This window comes from Paramormyrops kingsleyae, chromosome 19 (genome assembly GCF_048594095.1).
Source record: "Paramormyrops kingsleyae isolate MSU_618 chromosome 19, PKINGS_0.4, whole genome shotgun sequence".
Lineage (NCBI taxonomy): Eukaryota > Metazoa > Chordata > Actinopteri > Osteoglossiformes > Mormyridae > Paramormyrops > Paramormyrops kingsleyae.
Genome location: NC_132815.1, coordinates 27,023,079 through 27,043,066, shown reverse-complemented (window position 1 = coordinate 27,043,066; position 19,988 = coordinate 27,023,079). Strand labels below are relative to the sequence as shown.

The 19,988-nt window shown below is 41.7% G+C and overlaps 4 protein-coding genes across 11 annotated transcripts in view; 2 read left to right on the top strand and 2 right to left on the bottom strand.

The window, feature by feature from the left end:
- The window catches only part of LOC111851194 (serine/threonine-protein kinase D3), a 55,561-nt gene extending 53,272 nt beyond the window's left edge, over positions 1-2,289 (top strand). For both annotated transcript variants that reach the window (XM_023825877.2, XM_023825878.2), the window contains one exon: positions 104-2,289. In XM_023825877.2, the coding sequence (XP_023681645.2) occupies positions 104-277 (174 nt within the window). In that variant the 3' untranslated portion in view covers positions 278-2,289. The remainder of the gene's footprint in view (positions 1-103) is intronic.
- Positions 2,290-2,770: 481 nt separating this feature from the next.
- On the bottom strand, positions 2,771-6,572 carry ndufaf7 (NADH:ubiquinone oxidoreductase complex assembly factor 7). 4 transcript variants are annotated; one of them, XM_072702618.1, is made up of 10 exons: positions 6,235-6,572; positions 5,892-6,049; positions 5,694-5,774; positions 5,445-5,555; positions 4,869-5,082; positions 4,711-4,769; positions 4,480-4,593; positions 3,831-3,974; positions 3,409-3,582; positions 2,771-3,322 (listed from the first exon to the last, which is right to left on the bottom strand). In XM_072702618.1, the coding sequence occupies exons 1-10, from the start codon at positions 6,302-6,304 to the stop codon at positions 3,032-3,034; spliced, it is 1,416 nt and encodes a 471-aa protein (XP_072558719.1). In that variant the 5' UTR covers positions 6,305-6,572; the 3' UTR covers positions 2,771-3,031. The 4 variants fall into 4 exon arrangements, with proteins under 4 accessions (XP_072558719.1, XP_072558718.1, XP_023681648.1 ...); XM_072702617.1 differs by having other exon boundaries at positions 4,711-4,794; positions 4,873-5,082; XM_023825880.2 differs by having other exon boundaries at positions 2,771-3,297; positions 6,235-6,571.
- An 87-nt stretch (positions 6,573-6,659) lies between these two features.
- On the top strand, positions 6,660-16,409 carry cebpz (CCAAT enhancer binding protein zeta). Its single transcript, XM_023825875.2, has 16 exons — positions 6,660-6,952; positions 7,479-8,995; positions 10,937-11,168; positions 12,032-12,191; positions 12,383-12,471; positions 12,548-12,601; positions 12,758-12,860; positions 12,997-13,065; positions 13,399-13,465; positions 13,566-13,669; positions 13,847-13,907; positions 14,053-14,246; positions 14,333-14,431; positions 15,209-15,276; positions 15,530-15,611; positions 16,008-16,409. The coding sequence occupies exons 1-16, from the start codon at positions 6,776-6,778 to the stop codon at positions 16,145-16,147; spliced, it is 3,216 nt and encodes a 1,071-aa protein (XP_023681643.2). The 5' UTR covers positions 6,660-6,775; the 3' UTR covers positions 16,148-16,409.
- On the bottom strand, positions 15,697-18,268 carry LOC111851196 (protein CEBPZOS). 4 transcript variants are annotated; one of them, XM_023825882.2, is made up of 4 exons: positions 18,174-18,268; positions 17,763-17,880; positions 17,626-17,670; positions 15,697-16,330 (listed from the first exon to the last, which is right to left on the bottom strand). In XM_023825882.2, the coding sequence occupies exons 2-4, from the start codon at positions 17,878-17,880 to the stop codon at positions 16,251-16,253; spliced, it is 243 nt and encodes an 80-aa protein (XP_023681650.2). In that variant the 5' UTR covers positions 18,174-18,268; the 3' UTR covers positions 15,697-16,250. The 4 variants fall into 4 exon arrangements, with proteins under 4 accessions (XP_023681650.2, XP_023681652.2, XP_023681651.2 ...); XM_023825884.2 differs by having other exon boundaries at positions 18,170-18,188; XM_023825883.2 differs by having other exon boundaries at positions 18,088-18,187.
- Positions 18,269-19,988: the final 1,720 nt, after the last annotated feature.

The following is a 19,988-nucleotide window of genomic DNA, read 5'->3' as shown; positions in this document are numbered from 1 at the left end:
TAACTACCTGGGAGAACTGAAAACAAGGCCTGGATTTGGAATCGAGGTCCAGATTTGAAGAGCCCTGTGCTAGACCATAACACTTTTGTGGTACCTTGTCTAGGACTATCAAACATGGCTGGACCTCCGAGAATTTGAGACACGGCGGGGAGAGCGATACATCACCCATGAGAGTGATGATGCCCGCTGGGAGAAGTATGCTAACGAGCACAACCTGGCCTACCCCAAGAACTTCATTATGGCACCCAACTTAGAAGACATGGAGGAGGACCCCTAGAGACCGGGAGGACTGCCTGTGTGCCTTTTTGCTTCACTGACAACTGATTAGACTGCAGGAGACAGTTTACCACATGGCAGACAGGGCACCCATCTGGTCACTCCAGTTGGGCATGGCTGTGGAGTGACCTGGAAGTGGTTAGGTTCCTTCAACATTCCAGAATATTGCAAAACATTGCAAATGATTTTCTTATTATTTCTTGACTGCCTTTTCCTCATCATAAGAGACTGACTTTAAAAACTCATACAAGTAACCTCCAATTTTCAAAACATCATATTATTCCTTTCTAAGTTTAGTAATAGCAAACGCATGGTTACTTATCATACGAAAAGGCTCAGAGTTTAGAGCAATCATTTTATTTTGATATATTCTTCTAAAAAAACTGAAAATTTATTTTTAAGTATTGAAGTTACAGGTCTTTTTGCCTAGTCAAACAGTACTATTAAGGAACATTTTACAATATTTGTTTCATTACAAAAAAACTGGAATTAGTATGTATTGAATACATACTCTGCATTGATTGGGGGTTTAAATATTTGCACTATAGGTCAACTAATTTTCTGACTACCAGCTTTATGGACATTCTGGTGATCAATGGCTGCTAACTAGTTCGCTTTCCCTTCCTGAGAAAAAGCCTATAGGAGATGAATCAGAGGAGAGACTGAAGTCTAAAAATGTACATATTTGCTTTACCCTATTAGATACAGTGCACCAAAAGACCATATTACAGCACTATTTTAAGTAGTTACATGTGTTTGGAAGACTGATGACCTTTGTGACGTTTTGATGAGGAATGTAAGACTGTAAAACATTTTCTTTGGCAAAGATCTTTGACAGTTGAATTAATAATTAACATCCAGGAAAGAATGCATTTGAAAACAATTGTAGGGGAGATGGAAAATGAATTTCCCCAGCTTTCATGTTGATCGCTGCAGAATTGGAATGCCATAACTTATTTTGTCTTGTGATATTGGTCAATATTTTTTGTGTATGTTTTTTTGGTGATGTTTTTGAAATTGAATTCTTTGTCATTCTTCAATTTCCCTTACAGCAACAGGTTACTCACAGATTGTTTTGTGCTTATTAGCATTGCTAATATACTGTGCTGAAATGGAACATGTCCTTTGCCCATAGGATGACGAGCAGCTGGATCTAATCCTGAAACATTTACGTTAAGGAATGATGCATGTAAAAACAGTCAAGAGATTTATGGCTCTTAGCACTAGGGTATCAGGAGGAGGAACTCATCAAATGTCCATTCAGTTACTGTTAAGATGTTGAGCTGCTTCTTTAATCAGAAAAACAAGGCCTTGATAATCAGTGTTTCCAAGCATCCCTCCTGAGTCAGAGATAATATTATGAGGATGTTTTTTTTATGGCCCGTGTGCCTCACTCCCAACCACTGCTCAACTGATTGGCCTCAATACACCAATGAAGAAGCAGAGCTGCTTAACAGTAGTCCTTCAGTTAAGGCTGGACTGAATGTGGCAGCACGCCATGACTCAAAAGTCCTCCTCACTGGGGCATCGTTCCCATCGTTCATTAGCTCCTCCATTTATAAGATTGTTTAAAAATAAACACATTCTGTACTTGGAATAGCAAAAACTAGCAATCATATGCTCTTTATGAGCAATCTATTACAGAAACCTCCACACAGGAACCCTGCATAAAAACATCCTCTCGAAAGCCAGCTTTTCTCCCTCCATTATGACATGTCAGCCAGTGAGTCTCACACTTAGAAAGCAAAGGGACTCCAGTGTGAAATGACTTTAAATAACAGATCAGAAAGAAGTCCTTACCGTTTCATTGTTTACCGGGAGGTCATAGCGTTTTGGGTAAAAACCTGAATCACAGAGTAAACACATGTTGCTGTATGCACACCAAGCAAATTGGAGGAGTTTGTATGACTGTATCCTGAGATCTCTTTCCATGTTCATGTTGCCGCTGGATTGGCAAGTGTCAGTGTCTTTTTTTATGTTTTATTTACAGATTTATTAAAACTTCAACTTGTACATCTTGTAAATCTCTTTTCATTTGAATTGGCAGTGTTTGCCATGATATGGTATGAAATGAAGTAGGATGTACTATAATACTGTTCTAGACAAGAATAAGTCTTTCAAGAATCTGCTTTACTTTGGGCAGCACATGATAGTTTAGTTCTTTGGCCAGACTGGAACATCCAGTTGCTGCAAAATGTAAGTATTCATGTGCTGAAAATACCATTTTGACTTTGTCAGGTGGCTGCACAGATGATAATTTTCATGCTCCTTCAGTTCTAGGTATCACACCAAAGTTGATTCTCTGTGGACTTTAACACCCCATGCATGACAGTGACGCCATATCCCAAAATCTGTACTTTTACAACAATCTACAGCCTCCTATGCAAAAACTTTGTACTTTTCACATCAGTCATGCATCTAACTGTATCTACCCATTTTCCAACTGCATATCTTGATGTTTAACAATGATACACCTCTAACATACAAGAATGTATCAATTGTAAATGGATGTTTAATGGTTCCATTAGGTCTCATTCGCTGCAGAGCAGGACAAAAGGCTGCTTCACATCCATTAAAAATCTAGAACCTTGCATCCTTTAAATATCTAGAAACAGCAAATGGTAATGAGTTCTTAGATGTATATTCAGGCTGTTAATTCGGCTCCATCCTAATGAGGAGGAACACTAAGTCAGTTAAGGAGAGGCTCACTCTGCCTGCTAACACCACACACCTTCCACCCTCCACACAGTAGCTATCATGCCTGACCTATGACTCCTTCTCTGAGTGTACTCCTTAGTTCCTCCCCTGCAAGGGTCCCAGTTCGCTGAATCCAGCCACCGGAAGTGGTGCTGGGGGCTTCTTCCCCGACTTTGTGTCTGCCACTGGAGAGGAGAGGCGCTGGTGGTTCAGCAGGGCGAGGAATTTGAAGCGCTCGCCCATCTTCTTCGGGCTGGTGAGCATATCGAAGCCCTGGAGCAGGTGCCGCTGAGTAAAGGCGTTGGGGCAGTTCTGCAGCAGAACCTGGGGAGATGCAGAGCGGTGAATCCTGTAACAGGCCATGCGGCGATGATGACCATTCTGCTTCTATTCATTGTGGCTTAAGCCAGGCAAGAGCACAGGTCAGTGGCCCACCTGCAAGCGGATGCTGATGCCCATGTTGTGCAGGAAGTGGCGCTGCGTGATGGGGCCGAGGCAGGCCACCCCGGTACCCGCCATCCTCCGCAGGTAGCTGAAGTCCACGTCGGCTGTCAGGTCTGCGGTGCCCGGGGCCTCGAGCGGGTCATGAAGCTTGTGACCTCGAAACCCCTTTCAATTCACAAAAAGAAGGAAATCCTCATGACTCTCCCCCCAGTTGGTTATATTTCTTTATCATGGATGGATGGATGGATGGTTGGATGATGTAATTAGCCTATGTGTAAACATGCATAGATAGATACATAGATAAATAGATACTTTACTATGTACTATAGCAGCCTGCTTTATTTGAAAATCAGTTATCTGACAACAGGAAGTCAAACATGACTAGTAAGGGCTTTGTGTAACGAAGCACTGACTCTGAACGTGTCTGTCTTAGTCCCATCGTGTCCGTAGTCTGCGATAAGAGCCGCGCCCCCGTATTCTGCAATGCGATTGGTCAGCTTCTGAATGATGACTCCCCCTTCAGGGCAGACTTCCACATGCGTTCTCTGCTCATCTGCCTTGGGGAAGAGGTCAGGCGCTGGTTACTGGGGGTACCGAGTTCTTGTGATGAGGGTGCTATTTCCCCATCAGCAGGGATATGACAATCATCCTCCGGATCCTCTCAGAGTAAAATGTAAGGAGTTCACTTGCTTCAACATTAAACTCTCTATGGTAGTACATTTCAAAGCTTCTACATTGAAATCATATGGGTTTCTAATTTATTTATAGTTAGCAGATGCCTTTGCCTAAGGTGATTTATTTTCATATAACCGCACATCTCTTTATGGTTTATCCCTTAACTATACCAGCTGATGCCATTTGAGAGATAAAATAAATTAGTAGTAGTTATTTAGCAACCTGCTTACTGTAAGTAACTTTAAACTAAGACTGGTTCCTTGAAAGGAAATAGAGGACTTTAATCCTTTTTTCATATCATAACTCAACATACACCCACGGAGAAAGAAGGTCTTAACACAGGGCTGAAAAAAAACAAATTTTACTTTAATTATCCATAAGATCCACCTGTATGAGAGTAGAAGATGCCAGAGTCGGGGCTGGAATTAGCACAAATCGCAGCCTGTCTGCCATGTCTGGATCGATGTCCACCATGACCTCCCGCCAGCCGCGTTCTGTTCTCTGCCCGATCAGAACCAAAACAATCATTTTAAAGCCATTCCTGGAAAAGCTTATGCTTGCTCATCATTTTTGATCTTGTACTTTAACCATTAAAATGGTGCACAGAAAAAAAAATACCTGAAACTTGTGGATAGGTAAGGCATCAAAAAACTCATGAGCGAGGTAGAGACTGAAGCCTGGTTTGGAGAGAGAAACAAACGCCTATGGATGCTTGTACTATCTGCTATCGCCCAGCATTCCTGTTTTACGGCTATAGCGAGCACAATCCAGCTCACCCACTGGCACATCTTCAATCCTGCGGTACCAAGAGACGGGCAGGCCAGTGGCTGTGGTCCCCCTGCGGTAAGCGGGCTCATTCTCGTCCCTGGCGGATTGGCTGTCCTCTCCAGTTAGGTTTTGAGCCTGAACCTGGCTGAGCCTGGGACTCACCTCCACCAAATGCACAGACAAGTTTGTGCTTTGCAACAGTGCCCCCAGCTGGCTGAAAACCTGCAAGTGCATAAGGGCAGAAAAGGTTTTGTGAGGCTTTTGGGCTTTATACCTCGGAAAAGAGGGAAATTTCACTAGCTAACTGTTGAATTATACTTATATTACAATTATACAATCAATCCCATTACTTCTGTTGTTCCCTATACAGCCTCAGCATGTCTCATTACTAATTACAACTCATGTTAAAAGCAACATTCAAAACAACAATTTCCAATTTTATATCGTAATGAGATGGACTACACCCTTACAGTAGGTGGCCTGACAGTCACCCCAAGTGTACCATTATATATGCAAGCCAAAGTGAAACTACTTTTTAAAATTTTTAAAACACACGGGGGTTAGATGGTTACTTTTAAACCCACCCGGAGAATGTCGGTGACCAGCGAACCCCTGCCAGGACCAAACTCCACCAGCTGGAAGTGTTTGGGTTTTCCAGCTGCCATCCACTCGCTCACACACCATATGCCAAGCAGCTGCCAGAAGAGTTATCAAAACAAGATTATGACAGTAAATTGGCAGAATTACAACCACAGTTTATGTGTACCGTTTTCTTTATAACGTGTTCATAAAAACAAAGAGATCGAAAGAGAAAGAAATGAGGAATGACTGACCTCTCCAAAGATCTGACTGATCTCAGGAGATGTTATGAAATCTCCGTCTGCTCCTAACATATCGTTGCGTACGTAATAGCCCTAGAAATGGAAAAAAAAAATGATAGCTCGTCTGATGAACAGCACATTATGCAAAGAGCAACGCCGTTACGAATACAGTAATCTTTAGAAAGCATTAACGGCGGATCAGGACAGTACCGAAACGGGGTTGGCGAGAACCTCTTTCATGTACTCTGCTACTGAGATTGGACCTGTTGCCTTGATTTTTGATGTCAGGTGTCTGAGCACTGAAATGTTACTCGATTCATTTTGAGGTGAAGAACAGAAGCAACATCTCTGCAATCTCCACCTTAAAGCTACAAGGGAAAGATTTTTTTTTATAAATTGACGTACATAGATCTAATTGTATTTGCCTGACTTCTGATAACCTATATTTGTTATAAATTTACTAATAAAATGTAAATACATTCGTTACCATTAAACTACCGCGCTACATGTTCAAGAAAAAGGCATTTTAACTTTACGTTAACATCGAACGTACCGAGTACCCCAGGAGCTTTGACATGTACAGATGGCTTCCGCAGACTATTTAGTTTTAAAAACATCCTCATTTTAGAAACTGTGTAAAGGCATCAAAATTCTCCTCAATGTTACAAGAAAGCCCGCAGAACTATTGTTTCTGAAATTAAACTAACATCAAATTTGCCATTCACTGCCATTCAGACTAAACTGTTATACATGAGACCGACATAATTCACAAATCACGTAATTAGCCTGTGCGAGTGTCTAAAGAGCACAAATCAGTACAGATATTCTCCAAATATGATGCTCAGAAACGTGTTTCAGTAACGTGAACTTTGACCCTAAGTGACGAGTTCCAGCTTGTAGGTCCTATCAGGTCCTACAAAAAAAAACTATAATTTCGTAGAGATGCTGGAGAAAAATGATAATTTAAATATTTCAAGTGAAACAAACATATATAAACTTAAAAAATTAAGAAATATGCCTATATCTTTGTCTATCTTTTAAGTCAAATTTAATATTATAGTATCCTTCCAGGTCCTGTGCTGTTGCGCTGTACAATGTTTTCCAGCATGGCTCCAAAACGCAAGCGAACTAAAATGGACCCACAAAGGTTTAATTTCGTTAAGGAACAGGACATTGAAAAGGAGGAGGTTGAAGCAGACGATGTATGTGAACCTGGAAAGGATGATGAGGAATTTAATCTGCAGGAAGTTTTGCGTTTGGGAGGCACAAGAGTAAGTTAGCCGGTAGCCCGCACAGCAAGTCTACGACTTTTTTGAGCATCCACGTGTTAATCATCTGTAAAAATTAAACAACACCGAGCGAGTTTCTGTTACGCTGAGGACTTGTATAGTGACTCTTTATCTTTATCTTGTGCAGAAATAGTGTTGTATTACGTTATGTTGATTGTTTTTCAGTTGATTTATTTGGAGTTATGCGTGCACGTACATTTTCGTAGGAGGTGTGAGTTGTTTATTTTAAGAAAACCCCATCTTCAAATTAAATAAACGCCTGTGGGGCATATTTACTATCGAATAAAGTTTCACCCTATCTAGTATTATACATATGTAGATTTTTCTTAGAGATTATGTCCCACAATTGACAGCAATGCTACATTTAGACTAGTTACATTTTGATAGTGAAATTCATTATTATAGTCATCTATACAAATGGCAAATGAAGTATATGTCACCACACTAACACATTAAGTTTCTACTCGTAATCATACATATAAGTAAATATACCGTTGTGTTTAAACAGGCAGATTATGCCATGCTGGTCTCTGTAAACGACTGCAATGAGCTCATTGACGGCGGAAAGAAAGATTCCATCGATGATCTGAAAGAGGGGGAGCTTCAGGACTTCATCACCAAACTGGGTATACGGGCATACAACCCCCTTCAAGTAATACAGGAAGAGCCTGATGAGCAGCAGATAGAGGTTGGTAAGAATGGGATGAGGAAAAATGTGGAGGCAGAAAAAACACAGAAAGTTCCAGAGAAAGTCCAAACAGATTTACAGGATGGACCACAAACAGGAACCACAGACAAAAATAAAACCAAGAAGTCCAAAGAAATATTAAGTAGTGAGGTTCCTAGGAAGAAGATCAAGATGAATGCCAACGTTTTTGATTTCCAGCTGAGACAGATACTACTTATTAAGCCTGGGGGCAAGTGGTTTGATCTGGAGTACACCAATGAGAGCAATTTCACTCCACAAGATGAGTCTCTTGTATCCAAATACAAATGCCTGGCTCAGAAGTTGTTTGAGGCTGAAACAGAACATTTCAAGAGCAAGAAGCACTCAAACAAGGGTGCCAGTTCCACTTGGATGAAGACGGTGGTGTCCACAGGGACTCTGGCTGACAGGATGGCAGCCATGACATTGCTGATACAGGATGCGCCGGTCCACAACCTGCAACTTGTGGAAAACCTGGTGTCGCAGATAAGGAAGAAAGGCGGTCGTCGCCAAAGCCTGATGGCCCTAGACACCCTAAGGGAACTTCTGATGTCTGATCTGCTCCCAGAGAACCGCAAGCTCAGGACGTTTTCTCAGCATCCCTTTGGCGACCTGGAGAAGCTGTCCAGTGGGAACAGGGACGCCCGTGATCGCAGGCTTATCCTCTGGTACTTTGAGCACCAGCTGAAGCACCAGGTGGCAGAGTTTGTGGTGTCACTTGAGTCTCTGGCTCATGATACTGTGGCAGACACCAAGGCCCAAGCCCTGACTACAGCACACGAGCTGCTGTGCAACCGCCCTGAGCAGGAGAAGGCCCTGCTCGCCCAGGTGGTCAACAAGCTGGGAGATCCCGAGTACAAGATGGCAGCCAAGGCCTCCTACCTCCTTGACATGCTACTGCATAAACATCCCAATATGAAGGCAGTGGTCTGCAGTGAGGTCGAGCGGCTAATGTTCAGGCCAAACATCAGTTCCAAGGCGCAGTACTACGCTGTGTGCTTCCTCAACCAAATGGTGCTCAGCCACGATGAGGCCGACCTGGCAAGTAGGCTCATCTCCATCTACTTTTCCTTTTTTCGTGCGTGCATCAAGAACAAGGATATCGAATCGAAGATGCTGAGTGCCCTGCTTTCGGGCGTCAACCGGGCGTACCCATATGCCAACGTGGGCGATGACAAGATTAAGGAGCAGCTGGACACCCTATTTAAGGTGGTGCACTTGGTGAAGTTCAACACCGCCATCCAGGCTCTCATGCTGCTTTTCCAAGTGATGGACTCCCAGCAGACTATCTCTGACCGTTACTACGTTGCCCTTTACAAGTGAGTGTTGTCTTGCTGCAACTTGTAAGCAAATGTAAAAATATTAACCAGAAAATCTTTAGGTTTAATGTAGGGCTGCAACAACTAATTGATTAAATCGATTAAAATCGACTATTAAAATAGTTGGCAACTAATTTAATAATCGATTAGTTGGGTCTACGTTATTATACGGAAACGGTAGTATTTGACGATAATTAGCTGAAATTAGGTCGGAGAGACACTGATGTATTATGTGACGTTGTGGAGTTTTTGGATTATTTTATGCAATTATTAAGATTAATGCAAATCATTCAGTGGTGTAGTGGAGGGTAAATGCACATAAACGCCGTTTACGCACCTTTTAAATTTATAATGCACCTTTTTTGAGATCACTAATGTTAAGGATGTGAATAGTTACCCACCGCTTTGACTGCTGTGCATATTGTTTACCCACCTTAAATTTCTTGTTACCACTACACCACTGCTTCATTTCTTCATGATAGAAATTTATCATATATAATATTAAATGTTGTAGTACTCAAGACCAGTTTTTGAAGGTCTCGATCTTGTCTTTGAATCAGCCGTATTTGCGCCCATTCTTGTCGTGGACTCGGGATTTCATTTCGAGGCCACAACTCTGAGAATATTCCTATTAATGAGCCGTTTACTGTCGGATTGGATAACTTCTCACTTCAAGTGCAACTAATGATGTTACTGCCAACCGCGTTACCCGCCCCGCCCCTTCATACATGCACATGTGCACATGAACACAGGTGAAGCCACGGTTGTCTGGGAAAGATGTCAACACAATCGGCTATTATCAAATGTAGCTACATACACCACAAAGTGTTTACCCTACCATTCTATTAGGGGTGCGCCCCAAGTTAATTTTATTTTCTATATAGCGCCAGATCACAACAGAAGTCATTTAAGGCTACCTTTCCTATAGAACAGGTCTATATCTTGTTCTTTTATTAATTAAACAAGCTAAATAACATAAGGCTATTTATCTTATTTACAGTTCATCACTGTAGTATGCGCACACAACCGGACACGTTTTAAAATGAAATTTACCGCCTGCCGTTCACAGGTTTTTCCTCAACAATCGTCTTATTTGCGCCATTCAGTCACTAAAGTCTATGGCAGGGGTCTCCAATTCCGGTCCTGGAGAGCTACTATCCAGTAGGTTTTCAATCCTACCTGGGTTCTGATGAGCCACACCTGTTCTCAGGTAAATACCAGGGCCAGGTGTGGCTCATCAGAAGCCAAGTAGGATAGAAAACCTACTGGATAGTAGCTCTCCAGGACCGGAGTTGGAGACCCCTGGTCTATGGCATTTCACGAGAGTGCAAGCCGGCACATTTTTAGCGTAAAATGCAGGAAAGGCTTTTTCTCCGCAATGAATGTTTACTTTGTAATAAATGTGGACGCGTGCTCTCTCCCCCCGTCACATATGTGTATCAACATTAAATAACATTAGAGTATTATTTAATAATATTCTAAGTAGCAGCAGCGGTAGTCTTTTACATTAAAAACTGGAGTACTGAATACATTATCTAAAGCACCATGCTGGTTGCACTTCATAAAAAAATATTTTGTTTTTCATGACATTGATTCAGCTGCTACAAATTTTTTTATTCTTCTGTACTCTTAATGTAGCATACATTTATTTTTATGTGAGTTGCTGGAAACAACCTTTGCACAAAGACAGTTTGGGTTATTAAAGAATGCTGGAAATCGAATTGGTTTTTGTCCCACCCCCCCCCCCCCCCCGATTAATAATGGATTAATCGAAAAAGTAAGACAGATTAATCGATTATCAAAGTAATCGTTAGTTGCAGCCCTAGTTTAATGGTAATTTAGTCCATTTCCTTGGAAGGATCCATATGTTTTTTGGTTGTGTTTGAATGATGCCTTTCTTCTATGACCCATGTGTTTCCTGCATACCCTTGCATGTGACAGGAAGCTGCTGGACCCAGGCCTCTCGCAATGCTCCAGGCACGGCATGTTCCTCAACCTGCTGTACAAGTCCTTGAAATCGGATGTGGTCTTGCGAAGGGTGAAGGCTTTTGTGAAGAGGTTGTTGCAGGTCAGCTGTGAGCAGAATCCCACTTTTGCCTGCGGGGCACTTTTCCTGGTGTCAGAAGTGATGAAGGCCAAGCCTGGACTCAGGGTCTTACTGCAGGACAGCAGCGTGAGTATTGCCCTGGTCTGAGATGATCAGAGCAACCACTGAAGTATCGTCTGTATAAAAAAAAATTACATTATATTGCGTAACGTTGATTTATACTTCTCCGTCAAATTGATGCTGTTAGTACCACATAGCCGTAGACCCTACACTGCAGCCTTCAGCGTAGCCTGATATGCACCTCCACAGTGATGTAACTACACATCACTGCAACACAGACCACAAGAACTGTGATTGGGCCACTTGGTAGCATTCATTTTTATTATGGGACCAAAGAAAACATACATCCCAAGTGTACTTATCCCTGATTGATACTGAGGTGCTGCTTAAATCTAGCATTAAATAACCCACCCTAAGCATTATAGCAACAGGTCTACAATACGCTCAGGATGACAGTGCCAAATTCCCTTACCTCCATTATGTTTACTCCCACTTAAATAAAAAGGAGTATAGACACTAAAAATTCATAAAAAGTTACTTTGTAGTGGCCCAACATTATTCCAAATTTGTCTACAGGATGTTGGGAGCAGCACAAATATAACTAGGACTCGATAAATAGATACTTTATTAAATGTTTGTTTTTTTCTGTTTCAGTTGCATGCTTCAATAATTGAATGTATCGCAGGATGGGGAGACAATAAATGCACCATCCAAAACTATGTATCACCAAACATTTTGGCGGTGTGATTGTTGAGTGACACAGGCACCCTTGCGCACAAGTATAAATGCTCACCACGGCATAGGTCACTGCATAGGCTTGATGCAGAAGTATAAATCAGCCTTTAGTGTAGTTTAATTCTACATTGAATCCCCTTTTTTTTTTTTTTTACTTTACAAAAAAAAACATAATTTCTACCTTTGCTGTGCAGGGCTGTGAGGAGGAGACTTTCAAAGACGTGGTGAATAATGATGATGATGATGATGAAGAGGAGAGGTTTACTGATGCAGATAAGGTGGAGGAAGGGCAGAGCGCCAAACCAGAGAAAGCCAAGGAGGTGGCGTCTTGGGTACACTACCAGAATCTCGAGGGTAAGACCTGTTTTTCTGCCTGCTTGTATGACCAGGAAATAAATAATTTATTTTTTCCTTTAAAAAGGAACTGGAAAAAAATCAGAATTTGAATGTTAGCCTGAATTAAATTGTTTAATCAGTTTGTCAGTCTTTGCCTGCAACAGAATTGATTTCTCATATATCATCTTGATTATTATCTTTCTGTTCAGGGGCGAAGACGTTGGAGACCTATGACCCGTTACACAGAAACCCTTTATTCTGCGCGGCTGACCGCACCACACTGTGGGAGCTGCACAGGGTCTGTTGCTAGACTTTCACTGGGCAAATCACAAATCAGTACTTGATTTTTATTAAATTTTTTTTTTCTTTCTCAGCTCTGTGCACACTTCCATCCATCCGTGGCTCTCTTCGCCCATACTATCTTGAAGGTAGGGGGCCACATTTTCAAAAGCAGCACATCGCTGCGTTAATCGTTTCCTACTTACGGACGTGATGTATGTTAAAGCAGATGTTTACATTTCTGTCAGACAAAGAATCCTTTGGGCTTCCACTTCCTGGTTATTCTTATTACCGCTTCCCTTCAGGGTGACTTTATCCAGTACACAGGTGACCCTCTGCAGGACTTTACCCTCATCCGGTTCCTGGATCGTTTTGTCTTCAGGAATCCCAAACAGCAGAAAGTTAGAGGTATCCCTGGTGTTCCTCATTCTCTCTTCTCTTTCCTAAGCTGATATGTATGTATATTTTAGTTTCTCTGTCTCAGGGTCAGTTTGTGTTTATGAGGCTCCTTTCTCTTCACGGCTCCTTTCTCTTCACTCTGCAGAAAACATAGACAGTACGGTGATGCAGGCCAAACACAAGCTATCCATGAGCAACAGCCGCGCTTTGCCTGGTAAATTCCCTCTGCTCTCTAGTGGTACCTGGATTCTTTTCCATTGTTTAAGTCAAAACTCAAAACCCATCTGTTTAAATTGGCTTACTCGCTTTAACCCAATTGATGTCTGATTATGTAAATAACTTTTTAATTATTTGTTTTTATTGTTTGTCTTTTATGGGCTATGAAAGGTGACCTTGGGTTTTAGAAAGGTGCCCACAAATAAAATGCATTATTATTATTATTATTATTATTATTATTATTATTATTATTACACAATCCAAAATGAGCTGCCTCCTCATCCATGTTTTGTTTTTGTCACGGAAAAAGATGTTTTTCTTATTTTCTAAGTAAACTCGGTGGAGTTCCTGGCAAAGGACGAGAGCCAAATCCCAGTGGATGAAGTGTTCTTCTATCGGTGAGAATGTTACACTTTGTGTCTTCAGTGTTGGCCCAGAGTAATATGGCTGATGTTGCGGTAGAGAATGTGTAATTAACCCCCCCTCCTCCCCGACCAGGTTCTTCAAGAGACGTGAGAAGGATAAGTGGCAGTATCGCAGGAAAGACAGAGATGATGAAAGTGTGGAAGAAGTAGATGACGATGAATTTGAGAAGGCACTTGGTAAGGTTTATGATGCTGTTAATATCCCACTGTTTTGACCAAATAAGTGTTAGATTTGCTGGAGTGGAACATTCTATGTGTTTGGTTCACTTCACCTTAAGATAATTCAATCAGCCTTAACTTGTCACAATCCTGAATTTTCTCAATAATTTTATGTAATTTAATTTTTCCTGGCAGATTCATTTGAAGGTGATAGTTACTTCACAGACTTAATGGACAACGGTCTTGACTTTGCTGGGTGAGTCAGGGTGGCTGTTCAGATTGCAAAGGTCCAAGCCTCTTGTTGAATTTCCTGACACACAATGCACAGAAAAATATGATCAGCCCCCCACAGGCCGCAAAATTCACTGTCAGTGTGTAACTCCATCATGTCCCAATTCCAGTAATGTGAAGGGCAAAAGTAAAAAGAAGAGACAGATTGAGGATGAGGACGACTCTGACTCTGATCTCGATGTGGATGACCTGGATGATGAAGAGGTGTCCCTGGGCAGCATGGACAAGGAGGATTTCGGGGATGAGCTGGAGGAGGATGGAGGGATGTTTATGGATCTAGGAGGGGAGGAGGAGGAAGGAGCAGGTAATGGAGGTGACATCACTTAATATGACCATAGCCGTATTACACCCAATATTATGCCTAGTATTACACCTTATTTTTTTGTATAGATTCTGAAGATGAGATGAATGTGGTGTCAGAAATGAGTAAAGCGTCTAAGAAGGGCAGAAAACAGAAGTTTGATGCGCTGGACTTCGCTGGTGGACTCGGTAATCCTGCCAGCTATGTGGCTGTGTGTGTGGGGCAGTGTGTCTCTGCAGCCACGGTGCTGGTGGTGCTGCCAGACTTTTTCCCAGGCCGGCACTGGTTCCATGTGTTTCCACCGCAAAAAAATGGCCCTGGGCCAGAAAAAACAACTCTGGCACAGCACCACAGAAAAGCTGGGTTCAGAATTTGGCACCATGACGTCAGTGAAAGTGGGATGGGCTATTTTGTCCTTTAAGGGGACAAAAGTGGATACAGGGTGCAGCGAGTCAAACTTTTTTTTCAGTTCAGCAAAATAAATCCAAAAAACCAAATACTGATTAATTTTACTTTCACTTCCACGTACGTAGCATTTCTGTTCCATTCTTTTTTGAAACCTGTGGAAACACAGGCTGGTTCTCAAAAGGCACCAAGCGAGAACCAGCCCAGCAACAGCACGAACTCCATGTTGGTGGAAACAAGGCATCTGTGGCTAAGGATACTGTTCCCATGAATGGAGGGTTGTCGGTTCAAATCTCATCAAATTATTTAACTAATGAATTATTTAAGTGGGCTGGGGGTGAATTTTAACAAATACTTTGAAGGGCGGTCGTGCTCATCTAGCCATCTAACAAGAATTCAGTAATTTTTTGGAGAACAAAAATATTGTGTTAATTTGCACGTTGTAATATTAAATTGTCTTTATTTTGTGAACAAATATATACTTATTACCCAAATAAATCTGTTTAGTATGAATTGATCAATATGATGCAAATTAAGTGTGCTATATTCTTTCATCTCAGGAACACAGTCAAGGCAAAAGAAGAAAGAAGCTAAGAGCAAGGATAACATGTTAGCCACTGCAGAGGAGGTACAATGTTTAGAAAGTTTCTAATTGTGGGTCTAACACATTATGGTTAAAACAGACAGTTAAACATTAAGTACTCTAGAACCCCATGAAGGATAAAACAAAAAAGGCCACATCTGTTCAATTGCTTGTCAGAAGGACTGAATAGGACTTTAAGGTTTTTAAAGTCACATGAGATTTGTGCATTTATCTGCAGAGACGAATCCACTGTCAGCTCAGTTACTGATTCATGTTTGTAACCCCCACCCCTTAACAGTTTGGGTATCTGCTGGATGAAAATGCTGGATTAAAGTTTGACAACATTGGCATGGATGCCATGGCAAACAGAGACCAAGCAAGTGAGTAACATTCCTGGAACACCGGTCACTGGGGTGCCGCATGAATTACAGCTCAACAGAACAAGTCAAAGACTTCAGCAGAGGATAGCAGGAATACAGGCTCTTTATTTCAAAAGCTAGATGCCAAGCCATGTTAGGCGCTTTTTCCATTGAAAGTCGAGGAGAGATTATACTAAAGATTAGCTGCACGTCCAGTCACATTGTATAGAACTGCAATAAAAAGGTTTTATTACCTTGTCAGACCAGGAAGAACAGAATTTTTAGCCTTGCCTTAATCTACCTTGGGTACACTAGGTGCTGTTGTTTTTCTTTACACTGATAAATAGTACAATTAGGCTAGATGACAGGTCCAGCAGTTTGCCTTTTGATTCAGTGGTGTCTGCGATCCCTCTTCAGGCCTCAAACAGCTCAAGTGGGAAGCCCAGCGGGACGACTGGCTGCACGGCAGAGACGCCAAAACGCTGAGGAGGAAGAAGGCCGCCTTCCAGAGGAGGAAACAGTCTGGCAAAGTGGGGAACAAAACAAGAAAAAAGTAGTAGCTGCTGATTGGCCGGTCCTGGGCCAGGCAGGAGATTGGCGGCCCTGCTGTTTGTTCCTGGGGGCTCCCATGCCACCTCTGCTCTGCTCAGGGATCTTGCATTACTTCTTGGAGGACCATGCATCCAGGTCGCTCTCCCGGATCCCGTACATCCCAGCCCACTCATTAGACTTGTAATAGACTGAAAGGAACCAATCACAGGATAAGATGTTAGCCTATGAACACTGGCATTCCAGCAATAAAAATTTGTATGAAACTTGTAGGCTCCTTCAGAAATGTTTCTGATCTAATCTTTGTATACCTCAAACTTTCAGATATTTAATCCAGTCAAATCTTAATATGGTTTAAATCATTTTGTATAAAGCCTATAAGCTGGAATTTGCAGCTGTATATAATTTTTGTTTCAAGAAGCAACAAATACAATGTTACTTTTAAAACTAGTTTAGTAGACAATCTGTACCTCTTTTGTGTTTTCTAGTTTGCTGGTGATGTCATCAGTGTTTGTCTACAAGATATAGAGTTTAAGTACAGTAGGATGTTTGCTTGATGTCTATATGAATTTGGCTTCAGTCCTCACTGCCAATCAGCTGGCACCAGGGGGTGGGGCTAAGCTCTGACTGGAAGAGAGATGAGATCCTTTCTACTACTAACCCACAAGCCTAGGATTGACTTGATGGCACAGGCAAGTCAATAAAGATCATTTCCTTCCCATAGCTTTTGGAATAAAAAATCTAAATATGCCAAAGTTAAAGGCTCGCTGACAGACCTGAGCAGGGTCCTTATCTAGCTCACAGTAAAAAAATCTACTTATTGTTTTAAAACATAATTCATTCACAATACTCTAACAAAATGTGCATACTTGACTTCTGTTTTGGACAAAAATAGCAATTTTGATCGACAGTAATTCACAGACAACCCTGTAGTATAAGCACATCAAAGGTCTGAGAACATTCTGAAAGTGACTTTATGAGGCTCTTCTTTTTTGTTAATGAGTCAGCTCAAGTATGCCATGAAAGCTTAAAACCGGTATTTTTTTTAGCAGTTTTTTTTAGAACATCCACAGTATTGTACAGGGATACGGTGCTTATAAAAGACAAATCTAAATCTTCAGATTAACATGTCAATTCCCATTGCACCTTGTTCACCACAAATCCATGGTGCTATAAAATGGATCTTGGAGATCTAAATTAGTTTCGCACCACCTGGAGGTCGGTAGAGCAGTGAAAAATATTCGAGGGTCCATAGTTACTTATCTCGCATTAGGGGCACCTTCTGGTCCATTTTAATTTTGGAATCCCTGGTATATGAAAAGGATAAAACCCCTAATCTTGATCAAGTGTAACGATAATTTATCATCCGTGATCCACATGCCCAATTAAGAAGGAAACAAAAATACGCCATAAAGATGATAAATGAGCATTGTATCTCCCTTTAAATGTTACAGCACGTGACCACGACGGATGATGGTGTCATTACCTTCGAGCACTGCTGGAAAACTCTTGTTCATAGTATACCTGAAATCTGAGACACCGATGATGACAGTATGAATGACCCACACTCTATGTTAATTTCCGATTGACAATATAATAATAATAATAATAATAAATGAAAACCTTGGCTGGTATTCATCTTATGAAAAAGAGAATATGCGCCGACAACTCCAGCAATTTCTAAAAACAGCACCCCTTTGAAGAACTTCCGGGCGAAGGGTTCCATGGCTCTACGAGTCATCTCCGATTAACAAAAGGAAACAAACTACCTAGCGATTTCTCACAATTATCACTCACATACATGAAGCAAATCACTGTTGCGGTAAGCTAAGAAAACATCAATATATACGTAAACGTAATACATTAGTAAGTCTAAAGACTACACGACTGAGTCGGTTATTTACAAGTAATGTGTAAAACAGCTGTTAAGTTACACTGATTCAATCACCGAAATGAACAAGTCTTGATTAAGCCCACGACATGTGAAATAAACCGTCTCTATGACTTTCCTGCTTCAAGCGCCCGTGTACCTACTGCCCTCTGCGTCCGTGTTCTACGAAGTACGGATTCCGAGAGGGCTCATAAAGGTCGAGTTGGATAGACGTGTGTGGAGTATCTTGTGGAAGATACACCATTTGCACGTAGGAAATTTTAAGACCCTGGTTTCACTTGTTTGGTAGAACAGGTCAGCCTTTCATTCCTTAAATGGAATGGGATCAAAGTAACGGATCAACTTACGCCGCCTTTGCGGTTAAAGAATAAGGTTGCATTAGTTTTTCTTTCTCTATTTTTTTTTGCATTTTTCATAAAGAAGGGATATGTTTTTGTAGCTGTAATGCTTTGTTTGGTTACCCCCTTCCCAGAGGTGTCCCAGAAGGTGATTTTACGGCTTTCTTACTGACTTATGTCGGTGCTGTACCCTGTCCATGCTGTACCATTCCGGCTGTTCAGCCAAGTGTGTGTAATGTCATGGCCAAGGGCTGGATTCACCATTCATTAAGCGGACTGGGACAGTCACTAATGACACAGTGATGATTAGTCACTGAAATGCTCTGTGCTTAAATGAATAGAAACTATTAATTTGCTGTGTAGCAATCCTCCAAACTCCTGAACACGAAATAGATTTTCCCCGGAGACTGAGATACTGTGGACTGTGACAGGATTAGTGCTGCCTTTTCTGTGTGTATCTGGAGGTTCATGGTTAAAAAATGTGTCTTTAAAAAGGTGGTTTCTTTTATGAAAGATGCATATGTCCATAAAATTATGCAAAACAATGCAAATGTGACCAATGAATCTATATGATATTCACATACATGCTGACTGCATTTCTGTGTATTTTTACGAGTGGACACTACACACAATCTATTGAGTCTGCTCACAGTCAGTGTTGGGTTTTTTGGGTAATTTATGATGAACAGCAGCTCCAGTCTTCACAAGCTACACAGTATACTAGCTTAACTCAGTCTCAGGTCTTAATTGCTTTATTGAAGTGGTTATCTAGATAGCAGGTCACCTGACTGGGTCATTTACTGTAGGTGTAAATCAGTACACCACTGTTGAGCCAGGCCCATAACCCTCAGCTCCAGGGGCGCCGCAGCAGGTGGCATCTGACCTTCTGCCCTCTGTCTTTGGAGGCAACACTCTGGCGGCTGCCAGTGGACCCCCAGGACTTGCTTCTGAACTGAGGTGGGGAATGGAAGTGGTGGTCGACAGGAACGGTTGACCTTTGAGGGGAGGGCAGTGTAGCGCCAGTGAGATCTGCGCATCCCGGCATACCTCATGAGCGCTTGTCTATGTTTTCCTCTTTGTATTGTAAATAGTCCTTGTATTGTTGTCGTTAGGGTTATAATTGTCTTCCTGATCGTGGTGTTATGTTTTCCCGTGTCTTGTGTATTCATCCTTGTGTGTCTTTGCCATTGTGCAAATTACCTGGCGTTTGTGTACCTGATAGTCCAGCATATGTTGTAGGGTTCGGTGCTCATTGGGTGCCTGTTACAGTCCTGTTCAGGACTAGAATAAAGAGTGTGTTCTGTCCCCCAAGCAAGTCTCCTCGTCCTTCGCCACGCTCGCAATGCCTTGGTCGACCTAGCGCTACAATATGTACAGCTATGCTTTTGCTCTGCTAATTCAACCTTCATAATCTGCTCTTACTAGGGCTGTCAAAATTAACGGGTTAACGTGGATTAATCCATCATCATGATTAATCTGATTAAATTTTTTTAACGCAATTAACCCATCTGCAGCGTAGAATGATTCAAAATCCCTGAAATGTCTCTGTCAACCCATTTCGGGCAATTTAGTACGTTCCATTTGCCCTCGGAACTCGTATTCCGAGTCGGATTCCGGAGT